Genomic DNA, 13413 nt, shown 5'->3' with positions numbered 1-13413 from the left:
GGCCAGGTGGATCTGGCAGGTTAATAAATGGTTAGGGGGTGGTGCCGTACTCAGGGTTTTGGTGACTTAGACCATTAGACCTTGACATTTGCATTGGGAGTTCGGGTCTTCTACTGGCGGCTGATGGGCCTGGGCTGACAAGGAAGGGGAAGAACTGCTTTGGTGGGAGACTTGCCAGGCTGGTCAAGAAAGCTTTAAACTAGATGTGTTGGGGGAGGGCTACTTCAGCCACTCCAGCTAATGAGTTAGCTTCATTTGGAGCTCGGCTCAGATGCTTCTATACAAATGCCTGTAGTATTCATCCACAGACAGCCTTTTCTAGATCAAGTCTCCTTTCTTTCATGCAATTCTTTTTTGATCTTTAGCACTGCCATTGTCAATTGACAATTTCTATTACTCTGACCCACAAGGCAAGCTCTACAAAAAACACTGAGCTTTTTTTCCTCATACTTGTGCACATACACATGCACACAGAATACCCAGTTTGTTGTTGTAACTACCCCAGTAAAAAAAAAATTGCTCTTTTGCCAACCTGTACTTGAAATAGCTAGGTTTACATCTTAAACTAATTTCTTTTTAGCCAGGGAAGTATTCAGGTATTAAAAAATGGTGTACTCTTTGTGTCATATTTGTCACTAGGATCAATCTAGATAAAATGAGTAACACAGGTTTTCAAAGCTACTTCCTAAAATAGAGGATGACAAGCTCCACTGAATTAAGTCCTTAATGCAGTCTTATTGACAGGAAAATAAAGGTCCTTCTGAGATTCCTGCTTACTCACTTGATTCATATCCTTCCATCCCTGTATTTTAACAAATATAAATTCTATTACTGCATGATAGCTTAACTTCTTTAGGGCTTTCAGAGAAGTATAATGCCTGAAGTTCTGGAGAAATCAACATAGCTTGTATTAACTGGCTCACAAACCTCTTCTTACATATAGTAAGAACCCTTGAAATAATTCAACAGATGTAGGGGACAAGATTTCCAGTGCAATAATGGGTTGCTTTGTCCTCAATATGTTCATCTTTGTGCTTTCTAACAATTTCTTTCTCTTTTTCTGACTTCTACTCCATTTTAATGATTAAGATATCACGCATGATACTATGTAATTCTAATTATCAGAATAGGCTTTTTCTAAAATGTGTATAATTTTCCATTACCCATTTGTTTGATAAAAGAGGTTATACACCACAATTAAAAGACTGGTAAATTTCATATTCAAATTTCTTTGGAACTTGGGGTGCTCAGTGCCCTGGAAGTGAATTATTATCTCTCATATGGATTTCTATACCTCTTCTGCCATTTCAATTTCCTCTGACTCATCCCCATTGACTCATCTTGCAGTAAACAATGATGCAATTAATTCACTTAGTTTTTTTGTTATGATACTATATGCTTCAAGGGCTCCTGTGAAGCCTTAGTCATCTAATTGCTCCTATGAACTCGAAAAAATGATTGTCTTATCATTTTACATACAATTTGCTATAACCTATATTTTTCTAAGTACTCTAAATTTTGATACAGTTCCTTTCTGAAGAACTTTTTACTTACAACGGTTCCACTATTTACTTATGCACAGGTACATTGTGAGGAGCTATTGGATTTTTTTGACTAATGGTATATTTGCTCTTAGATGTTAGCATCTTTGCATTTAGCAATTTCTCTAGCACTATCAAACACATCCATCTTTAACAGCTCCTCTTAATTTTTTTTAATCCTTTTTTTAAGAACTAAAAGCAGCTTTTTGCAGTTCCTTCTGAAATAAAAATAGCAAATCCTGCATATCCAAGTATGTTCTGCATTTTTCAAGACAAAATCAAGCAAGAGTCAACGTCTAAATTTCTAAAAGTTTCAAAGCAAAATAAATTCAAATGCTTCTCCTATTTAAAAGCCTGAACGTTTGTTCTAATAAGATGCTGCTCAGTATATAGCAAAGTAAAGTAAGCTTCTTTATAGTAGTATGCTTTCTTATCTTTGCTAGTTCATCACAGATCCTGTAACCATCCTCATAATGCAGCTAACAATTTAATATGAGCAGTGTGTTTTTCCTACTTAGTTACAGATTTTTCGTATACGGAAACTCTGCTATTTAATGTTACAATGAACTTAGTTATCTGATTAGGTTAAGTCTTGAATACAAGGCATCACTCTATCGGGAAGACCTGCCGCAGCTTCACTCGGAAGTACAGTCTGAAATGAGTGTCCATTGATGGTTAAGTCAACAAAGTTTCTGATACCTCTGTCAATAAATTAATTTAAAATAGATATTCCAGATGCTTTTATCTTTGTTTTCAAATATCTAGAAACAAGCACATATATATGTCCTATAACGTCCTATTATCTATTTCTCATTTCACAGAATCCCAAGGGCTGGAAGGGACCTTGAAAGATCATCTAGTCCAACCCCCCTGCAAGAGCAGGGTAACCTAGAGTACATCACTGTCATGGGTTCAGCAGTAGCTCATGCTCTGCCAGGGAGGAGGGAGAGATAGGGCGCCTGGTCTGGGCTAGTCGGGGAGGTATTCCATACCACAGCACGTCCTGCTCCGGGAGGGGACTGGAAGCTGGCCGGGAGGGAAGGAGTTAACACGCCGGGCTGGGCTCGGGGAGGCAACCGGAAGCTGGCTAGGAGGGGAGGGGGGAAGCTCTCTCTCTCCTTCCGGGGGTGGGCCTCATGGCGGCGGGTGGTGTCGTCTTCTCTCTCCCTGTTTGTCTCCTCTAACATTGACTTGTTATTGGTACTGGTAGTTATTTCTGTTATACCTTGATTGCTGGACTGATTTTACCTCGATCCGTGGGAGTTGTATCCCTCCGGCTCTCCTTCCCATCCCTCCGGGAGCGGGGAGGGGGGGGGGGGGGGGAGGGGAAACAAAGGGGGAACTGTGCAGATTTAGTTTAAACCACGACAATCACACAGGTACTTGTCCAGGCGGGCCTTGAATATCTCCAATGTAGGAGACTCCACAACCTCCCTGGGCAACCTGTTCCAGTGCTCTGTCACTCTCACAGTAAAGAAGTTCTTCCTGATGTTAACATGGAACCTCCTATGCTCCAGTTTTCACCCATTGTCCCTCGTCCTATCACTGGATATCACTGAAAAAAAGCCTAGCTCGATCATCCTGACACCCACCCTTTACATATTTGTAAACACTGATGAGGTCACCCCTCAGTCTCCTCCAAGCTAAAGAGACCCAGCTCCCTCAGCCTCTCCTCATAAGGGAGGTGTTCCACTCCTTTAATCATCTTTGTGGCTCTGCGCTGGACTCTTTCAAGCAATTCCCTGTCCTTCTTGAACTGGGGGACCCAGAACTGGATGCAATATTCCAGATGCAGCCTCACCAAGGCAGAGTAGAGGGGGAGGAGAACCTCTCTTGCCCTACTAACCACACACTTTCTAATGCACCCTAGGTTGCCATTTGCCTTCTTGGCCACAAGGGCACATTGCTGGCTCATGGTCATCCTCCTATCCACCAGGACCCCCACGTCCCTTTCCCCTTCACTACTTTCCAGCAGCTCAACCCCCAACCTCTACTGGTACATGGGGTTGTTCTTCCCCAGATGCAAGACTCTACACTTGCCCTTGTTGAATTTCATCAATTTCTCCCCACCCAACTCTCCAGCCTGCCCAGGTCTGGCTGAATGGCAACACAGCCTTCTGGTGTGTCAGCCACTCCTCCCAATTTAGTGTCATCAACAAACTTGCTGAGGGTACACTCAGTTCCCTCATCCAGGTCGTTGATGAAAATATTAAACAGCACTGGTCCCAGCACCGACCCCTGAGGGACTCCACTAGTCACAGACCTCCAGCTAGATTCTGCCCCATTGACCACAACTCTCTGCCTTCTTCCTTTCAACCGGTTCTTGATCCACCTCACTACCTGATCATCAAGCCCACATTTCCTTAGCTTATCTATGAAAATGCTGTGGGAGACAGTATCAAATGCCTTACTGAAATCAAGAAAAAACACATCTACTGCTCTACCATCATCCCTCCACCTAGTCACTTCCTCATAGAAGGCTGTAAGGTTGGTCAAACATGACTTCCCACTGGTAAAACCATGTTGGCTGCTCTTAATGACCCCCTCATCCTTGATATGTCTAGAGATGGTGTCAAGAATAAGTTGTTCCATTACCTTTCTAGGAATGGAGGTAAGGCTGACTGGTCTATAATTACCTGGGTTCTCCTTCTTGCCCTTCTTATAGACTGGTGTGACATTTGCCATCCTCCAATCCTCAGGCACCTCTCCCGTTTCCCACGATTTACCAGTGATGGAGAACGGCCTAGCAATGACCTCCGCCAGCTCCCTCAGCACCTGTGGGTGTATTCCATCCGGACCCATCGATTTATAGATGTCCAGATTGCATAGCTGATCCCTAACCCAATCCTCATCTATCAAAGCAAACTCCTCCTTTGTCCTAACTCCTTCTGGGGCTATAGGAATCTGGGGCCCCCAGGGAGGGTCTGCAGGAGTAAAGACAGAGGCAAAGAAGGCATTTGGTACCTCTGTCTTCTTTATATCCTCTGTCTCCAGGGCACCCACCTCATTCAGCAGTGGGCCTATATTGCCTCTTGTGTTAGTTTAATCCGCTATGTATTTGAAGAAGCCCTTTCTATTGTCCTTAACTTGACTATCAAGATTAAGTTCCAAGGAGGCCTTAGCTGTCCTAATTGCCTCCCTACATACTCTAACAACTGTCCTATATTCCTCCCAAGTGGCCAGTCCCTCCTTCCATAATCTATAGATTCTCTTTTTCCACATGAATTTGCCCAGCAGTTCCTTGTTTAACCATGCTGGTCTCCTGGCTCCCTTACTTGATTTCCTACCCATTGGGACGCTCTGATCCTGAGCTTGGAAGAAGTGGTCCTTGAGTGCTGACCAACTATCTTGAGCCCCCTTACCACCTAGTACTCTTTCCCATGAGATTTCCCTTTGCAGTTGATTGAAGACGCCAAAGTTGGCCCTTCAGAAATCCAGAACTGGTGCCTTGCTAGATATTCTATTCCTCCCACACAGGATCCTAAACTCTATCATCTCATTGCTGATGTTATACAGGCATTTTGTTGATTTCCCTTCTATTCTGTATCTGAGAACATGGATTACAGGACTTTACTACTACACAATGAACCAAACCAAGTTGTATAATGTCACACACAATTTTTCTTCAACTTTTAGTTGAAAAATAATTTTTTTCTTTTTTTTTTCTTTTTTAATTTTTTTTTAAGTTTCAAAGCCGGTAATACAGTCTTCTTTTAAGTTCACCTTACAGTTTCCTTCCCTACAGAATTTTCTCAAAAATGCACCAAGACTATGCCTCTGCTATAACAAGAGCTTCCTTAGGTGGTACTCAAACACGCTTTAGATAACAGCCTGTCCATTTTTTTATACTGCTAAAATCTTTCAAACTTAATCACCCACTGCCAAGTAAGTCATATTCCTACTCCATATTGCAGTACACTAACAGAGATGAGGTATCACACATGAAGTATTTCCAAATATTCAGTTTGTTCCTAGGTTGAGTTTATCACTACTACTGATCAGATGTGCTAGTTTAAAAGAAAATAGAAATCTCATCAAAACTTTCCTAGCTATAAAATTAAATAAAATTAACAAAATAGAATTGATTCATTTCAATACTGCCAGCAGGTATGTGTTTATAAGGCTTAATACACCCTTGTTTAATACGCTTTGAAAAGGTACTACTATGTTTTAAAACACCGCAAATGACCTCAAAGTTACATGACAGAATTAGAATCAGTGATTTTGAATCACAAATACATACCAAGAAAAACAGAACATAAAGTTGATGAGAGAACAATGGCATTCCCTCCGTAAGAGATTGGTTTCTCAAAACAAAACAAGCACTGAAATTCAATATACAAATTCTAAGGCCATAAAAAAAGAAATAAGCCTCACAGCAAAACATATACAAGGCTGCTATCAGTGACAAACACATAATGCTCACTGTAGAGAAAAGTTAGTGCTTCAGTTAACTAACTGAAATACTGAAGCCAGCAGAATCATTGTTCGCCTAGGACTACTAGGCATACAGTAGAAATGAACACTAATAGGATGTAGAGAAATAATCACGATTTACTATGGAAAAAGAGAAATCCCAAAACACCACTGACATACAAGAAAGTTCAGAGCCTTATGTTCCCCAGCAACAGATAACAAAACTTTAACATTGCCAGAAAATTGATTCAGACATTGGCACCAAGGCTACAAAGTACAGAATGTTCATAAATAGAATAATGACCTTTAAAATATAAAATAGAGCCTTTTAAAAATATAATAGAATCATTTTACAAATACCCAGAATTCTTCTGTATCTGAAGCTAAGTAAGTAATATTTTTAAGAAGTAGTTGAGTTCATAGAAGTGTTACTTAATAAATTACTATATTTTTAATTGACTCTGGTCTGTAACTGACATAAAACTTTGTATGACCATCAGAGAAGCTACTTATAAATAAGAAATTATTAGTAGTACTATGGCACTAAAGGGCTTTTAGTCCTTCCCTGAAGCACTTTGTCACATTTTCAATGTTAGTCTTTATCATAAATACCATTTTGCTTACCTTGCGTGGCTGAAAGTCATACTTCACACAGTGCTGGAAACCTTTGCCTTTTGACTTCAATGATGTAACTATTAAGCAGTTGCCAACAAAATGAGCAGAATACCCAACACCTTTGCTAGTGCGGAAACTGAAAAGAAAGAATTATTAATGAAATTGGAAAAAGGGGAATTCTTGTATGAGAAAAAGGTCCAAATATTCCTTTAAATTGCCATGAGAAAGAAATTAGTACCTGGAACAATGAACTTCATTTCCTTTATATCTTCTTTCCACATCATTTCTCTGGAGGGGAACTACAAACCTTCATCACTTACTTGATTCTAGCCCACACCATAAAAATCAGTACTTTGGTGGGGTTTTGTTTTCCTTTCAAAAATCCAAGATGGTAAATACTGTATCTATCAGGTTTTCCCCTTAGTTTCCTAATTCATCAACATTTAAAGTTGTAAAGTAAAGTTAATCACAGAACAAATGTGAGATGCCTTGTAATTTTATGGGGTTTGGAGAACAATGTGGCCAGTATGTCATATGAATTTTCATTGAAGGTAATTATTATGTACAAGAATTATTCCTTTTTCAAGACTTATGATTTACTTAGGCTAATGATCTATGAGGTTTTAATCATCTGATTTTGTGGATTTATTTTCATTTGTCAAATTGATAAAGGACTACAATTTTAACAAAGTAAGTTTAGTAAGGGTTTCCAGGTTTCTTGTGGCAAATATCATAAAGACAGATAATGCAGAAAGCTCATATATTTCTCTGTTTATATTTGAAAGCAAAGGCATTATAAAGGCAAATTCTGGACTTCTTAAAAAACATTCTCAAAGGTAGCTGGTAAAAACTCGAATGACATTACACAGAGCACTTTTAACAAGGTAAGTCCATATCTACGGCTATGTCACTTCTTTCTGAAAAGGTACAATAAAGAGAAGTCTTTGTTGTGGCATTATCCTTAATATGGAGCTCACTTAATACAGCTTTTAGTCCGTTTGTTGTTTTGTTTTAAAGCTACAATCAGGTTATAAAAATAAGCAGTGGCTGAAGTACAAGATCTAAATGGTGAACTTCATCTGAAGTTCATTATGAGCTTCATCTGAAATGAAGCCTTGCCAAGTATAAGAAAAAAAGACACAACTAATTTTCAACACTTATATATACACTCCTATAGCCACCAATTACACTTTCTTTCTTCCTTAATATAGGTGAGTTATAAAATAACTTCATATTATTACAACAAATATTTTTAAAATTATTTCATTGTTTTAGCATTTTCATCAAGCGTTTTTACTAGGTTTTCCATAGTAACATTAAGTGGTGAAAGGTATATGCAAACACTAAGTTTATATTTCATCTTACTTAACAGATGCTGAAATTCTACATCTTTCATCTACCCCATAACACAAACACAATCTTTAATATGCAGAAAAAATACATAGAGATCTTATTCCATCTTCAGAAACTTACAGTTAAAACTGTCTGTGTACATTACTGAAGGAGAAAGTCAGATTTTCCTCTTTTCTCATTGGCAAAAATATAGCTGATAAACCACAACTTTCAGAAAAACATAAACACCTTACAAGATAGGTGGTGTAACTAGGCCCTGAGGTGGCCAGAGCTTAGATGTCCACATAAGGGAATCTTTAAACAAGGTCAAAAAGAGAGATTCACATTCTACCTATAATTAGTTTGAATACTTCTATTTAAATGTGATAGTGATCAGGCTAAACAGAACAGCAGTGATAAAATCTACAGATGACTCTTCTCTACCCTAATGGGCCCTTGCACAGAGGTCCTTACTTCCAGTCTTGATTTCAGTCACCCTACAAATTGTAGCACACTATACCTGATGATCAGGGATCATCAAGGTGGTTCTGTTGGCCTTGAGACATGCCTTGGTTCACTCTTTCCCTTAAATAACTAAGGTGCTGCAGAAGCTTTATCTTCCCAAATTCAGGCTGTGGTTTCCTCATTTTTCTGTCTGTCTCTATAGGTCATACACAATTCTCTCTCCTCTCAATCTGCTGCACTGGCAAGGAATATTATTTCCAGCCGCAGACAACTGTACATGCTTTGACAACAAAAGGACACCATTAAGAACCTAAAAAGTCTTTTCTAAATAAACCTAAGATACATTCTATCTATGAGGAGAAAAATTACATGCTGTACATCACACTGACCTCAATAGTGAAGACAGTTTATAACACTACCATTCCCCTGGATCTTTTGAAGACTATTTTTTAACATGGATCGTTTCAATGATCTGGCTTCCACAATGACCCCATAAAGCAGCTATACCACACAACAAAAAGAACAGTGAAGAGCCTTATGGGAGGAAATTACTCATATATAAATATACATATTTATATATATATCTTGCATTACCTAGATACACAAATAACCTGCAAAACCACAGGACTGAATTTTGTACAATAACATGAAGGTTAAAAATCTTAAAATATAACTCTTACAGTAAGAATAACTGAATGTGTTGTATGCTAGTTTGAGACTTTGATTTACCTCCTTGAGTTTTATGCCATTGAGAGAACATTTCAGCAGGGAGCTTCATCCCTCACGATGACGAATTCGTTTCTCAGCAATATAAGTCATCACTACAAGCTAAAATTATTTTGGCTAACAGAATCCTATTCTGAAGGATACTGAAAAAAATACACAGATTCACTGTGTCCCCACATATGGTTCAGAAGTATTTGATCAGAGATGTCAAATAAAGTATTTTTTTAATAAATTACCAACACCCACTCATTGTAAATACCATCATGGTTTTATATAAGATTATTAAAATTGTGCAAAATACTTCCTACTACTTTCAACAGGAGCTATTAACTATTTTGTTATACACTGAGAACACTGTTAACAACACCACAAAAAAAATCTGTTATTGAAAAAATGTCTACACCTTTAAAGTTTTTCCCTTTCCTAACCGCTTTCCTCCTCCTCTGCCACTGAAACACTGAACTGTCCTTACATGTGTAACTTCCTGGAGTTCATCTTAAAAAGACAAGAAAACAATGAAACAATGAAAAAATAGCTCATTTGTTAGCAGGCCTCTTCTCTTCATCTTGGAACAGAACAAATAATTTTCTACACAAGAAGCTTAGCCAATATTTTACTTTTTTTTTCATCCACATGAATTAGCATTCTAATACAACAGTAATTGAGAAAGTGAGAACTCAAATGTTCTGTTTACCTCAACATTATAATATATAAATTATGTTAATCTTAATTTTTGCCAAAGGTAAAGCAGTCTAGGACTAGTCTCTATGATACTGCACAGAAATTCTCTTGCCAATTACAGATGCGTCCAAAGATGAAATGCACAGAGACAACATGAGTAGTACTGTTAACACCCATATGGTTTTCTGAACCTTTAACTACCTCCCATAGCAGCTGGTATACTGTTTTACTACAGATTGTTCATAAAACCCTTATAGTTATATCCCCTTTCAGCCGGTTTCTCAAAGCAGCTACCGAATGGTATCACACTTCAATAGCTGGTAAGCATTTTTCCATACACTGATGAAACTGTTTAGTGATTCTAGTTTCATTAGCTTAGGATTTTATGTGCAATTTAACATATGAGATTGAGAAGGTAATAATTCACTCTTTTCTATTAACTTTAGAATTCCATTATGTGCTTTTGCAACTGTTTTGCATCTCCGTAATTATTAGCTCTAGAGAAGAACTGAAAAGTCTAGATAGCCTGTTTTGTTTTGGGTTGTTTTTTTTCTTCTAATTTTTTTCCCTACATCAGTAAAAATAAAATTTAGAACAGTCTTTCAGAAGTTTTAGCCATTCTTCCATTAAATGGAAGCATTTGGATGTTTTAAGGACAAAAAGCAACATTTATGACAACCAAGTCTCAGTTCACCCTCTAATTCTTTTACAGAGACCAACACAATTTAAAATAAAGTATCTCCTAAAAAAAACAAACCAACAAAAAATCACAGAAATCTCACCAAACTATAACTGGATTGATTTTATCTGATTCCAGGCCTTACTTAGAAGTAATGTCACCCCACGTCGTTTTTTAGCAGAAACAAATATAGAGATTTACAGGATGGAGGCTTGCCAGCTGAGTGCACTTATGGTTAGGGCTAAATTCCTAAAATTGCACTGTCTGTATGACAAAGAATCTATACATCTTTTTTGAAGAAGCATTTTCAACTATCTATTATACTCTATTTTGATTATTATTACTATACTACATCTTATAATCGTGATACTTAAAGTGACCATAGTATTGTATGTCAAAGAGCTGGAATTTACCTACTTCACTTTCTACCTACTGGATCTCAGGTTAAACAATCCATCAACATCAGATTTTGCATAAATTCTGAAAACAGAAGCTGAGAGCATACCTAATTTTGTAATTTTATTTTGCTTGGAAGGTTTCATTATAAAATGTGTTTTCCAGAGTACAGTTCACTCCAAAGTGTTCTTTGAATAGCACCAATTTTTTTCCATGGTCTCTTAAAAGAGGTAGCAATTTTTAACTGTAAATGGTATTCCAGTAATGCTTTTGCCAAGATTGCAGGAAGTGATCACATCACCTTTACTTTCTTCTCTGTTCAGACTACTATCAGAAAGATCACATTAGCTTTTTCAGCTAGAGCAATGAAAAAGCAGTTTATGGTCAGTTGGTTACCTACAAAAAGCCTTAATACTCTTCTTAATTACTGCTTTGTAATAAATAACTACTAGCTCTTTAAGCGCAGCACCATTATTCACTGCTAGGTATATATCACTGACTTGCTTACACTTTGCGCTACAGAATTATGAATCTTACCATTTGAACCTGACTGCTCTACAACAAAACTTTCTCCTTATTGTCATTTATCATCCATGCAAATGTCAGAGACTACTAAATTTCCTCGAGGATTGTCATACACATTTTGTAATTAATAAGAAAGTGACAACATGGTTCTAATACACAAGTATTAATCGACTGTCATTTAGCAGCTGCCCAACATCATCCTCTTTTTTTTTTTTCTGAGAAAAAACAAATTGGCTTACAATTCTTGAAGCAGCACTCAGCATTCAGCTAATTACAGAATAGCAGCAGTTTTCCCTTACATCTGGCAAATGTGAAAACATTTCCTTGCTGCTTTTCCCCATTTTTAAGCATTAATTTTCACAACTTAGGCTGATGTAACAGCTCTCTCCTACCAGAAAGGCCTCTTGTCACATCTTTCTGTACTCACTTAAGGCTTGGATCATGTGAGGCTACAATGTGTCAACATTCAAAAACCTGACAAGAATATCCTGAGGAACCAGTTCTAGCTGATGCTGATTTCAGACCCACTGCTTCAAATCAGTCTTTGAAGCTGTACATACTACTAAGTTTTTGCTTTAAAAATAAAGCTTGTTTAAAAGACAGGTGACTTTTAAGAATAAACTGTGAATTTATATGTTCATTTATATGTTTTTCATCTAAATAGAAAAAGATGCTATATGCCCAAAAAAGCACACTGAAAGAAAATAAATCTTTGCTTTGGTATCTTCCTCTTGGTAGTGGCTGAGTGTGACTTGGCCTTTCATGTGGCAAAGTCTAAAATCTGTATAAAGAAGTTCAGATGGATGATTTAGTTTGAATATTTTTCCTGGTCTTAATTATTAACTATGGCTTGGTTTCAGCAACTATATAAAAATGTCAAGAATTAGCATTGTTCTTAATTTCCTTCTGAGGTTGGTATATTCGACTTCTCTTTGATTTCTGTAAGACTAACTTCTTTCTGTGGCTCATATGAAGCACTTGCAAAGTTCCACCTTATAAGTCACAGAAGTTTTATTTCCCACTCTTGATACTCTAATTTTACATCTATTCCATAATAAGAACTTACATGAGAAACTGAGACACTGAACTGTAGAGATCTGTGTGTGCATGCTTATGTGAGTGTAAGAGATAACAAGTAATCCGTTCAGCATAGATATGCCCAAAGATTACTTGAAGAGTCTATGCATAATACCTATGTTTATTAGAGATGTTATTCTTTATGTACTAGAATTAGAGTTGAAACTCTGTAGGTTTTGGAGCTATACTTTTTTGCTTGGTTTCCTAGCTGCAACAGCAAAATATAGAAGACATTATTTTGGCATGTTCTGGCTTTTAAAAACATAAAAAACACAAGAACAAAGAAAAGCACAAATCAACTATGGGGAAAGGTAAACTCATTGGAAAAAATGTTTTCTTACTCTGCTGGACTCTTTATTCCAATCAATCTAATGAACAGGTATTATAATAAGTTAGTTACCTACTATAGTAAATTTTACTGTCAGTGGACAAGTTTAAGCAAGCATGGAAATTTTAAGGTTGTAGATAACAGAAGTATGTTAATTAAAAAACTATTCTTTAGTTAACGTAAGACCTAGAATTCTTTTGAAGGAAGAAATTCAGGTTTCTTTGATAACTCAAAGGGCAGCTTTATGGAGTTTATTTACTGACATGTTCTAAAATGAATAATCTGATGAAGGAAAAATCTGTTTATTAAAGACAGGTGTCTAAGTGGCAATTTTCCTAAGCTATATCACTTCTTTATAGCAATGTGGCTAGTGAAAAGGTCTAAATCAATACAAATGCAAACAGAAGTAAATTCCCTCTGACACAGACCATAAGTATCCATAAATATTCAGGGCAGCTTAACACATGGAGCATTTTAAAGTATTTTAGTGCAAAAAGTACGTTAAAAAGTATGCTCGAAATTTTAGAATTCAGTAAAAACTGTAATCACATAATAATAAACATCAGAACTACATCACAGCAAAAAAAAAAAAAAAAAACAAACCAAAAAAACCCCATATAAAAATAGTCAAA

The 13413-nt window shown here is 37.0% G+C and overlaps 1 protein-coding gene across 6 annotated transcripts in view; it reads right to left on the bottom strand.

The window, feature by feature from the left end:
• Positions 1-13413, bottom strand: part of NBEA (neurobeachin) — a 509113-nt gene that overhangs the window by 392580 nt on the left and 103120 nt on the right. For all 6 annotated transcript variants that reach the window (XM_034074343.1, XM_034074342.1, XM_034074344.1 and 3 more), the window contains exon 6: positions 6582-6708. In XM_034074343.1, coding sequence (XP_033930234.1) covers positions 6582-6708 — 127 coding nt within the window. The remainder of the gene's footprint in view (positions 1-6581; positions 6709-13413) is intronic.

Source organism: Melopsittacus undulatus, chromosome 2 (assembly GCF_012275295.1).
Source record: "Melopsittacus undulatus isolate bMelUnd1 chromosome 2, bMelUnd1.mat.Z, whole genome shotgun sequence".
NCBI classification, from domain to species: Eukaryota; Metazoa; Chordata; class Aves; order Psittaciformes; family Psittaculidae; genus Melopsittacus; species Melopsittacus undulatus.
Note: the sequence above shows the minus strand (reverse complement) of the source record. Positions and strands in the feature narration are given on the sequence as shown.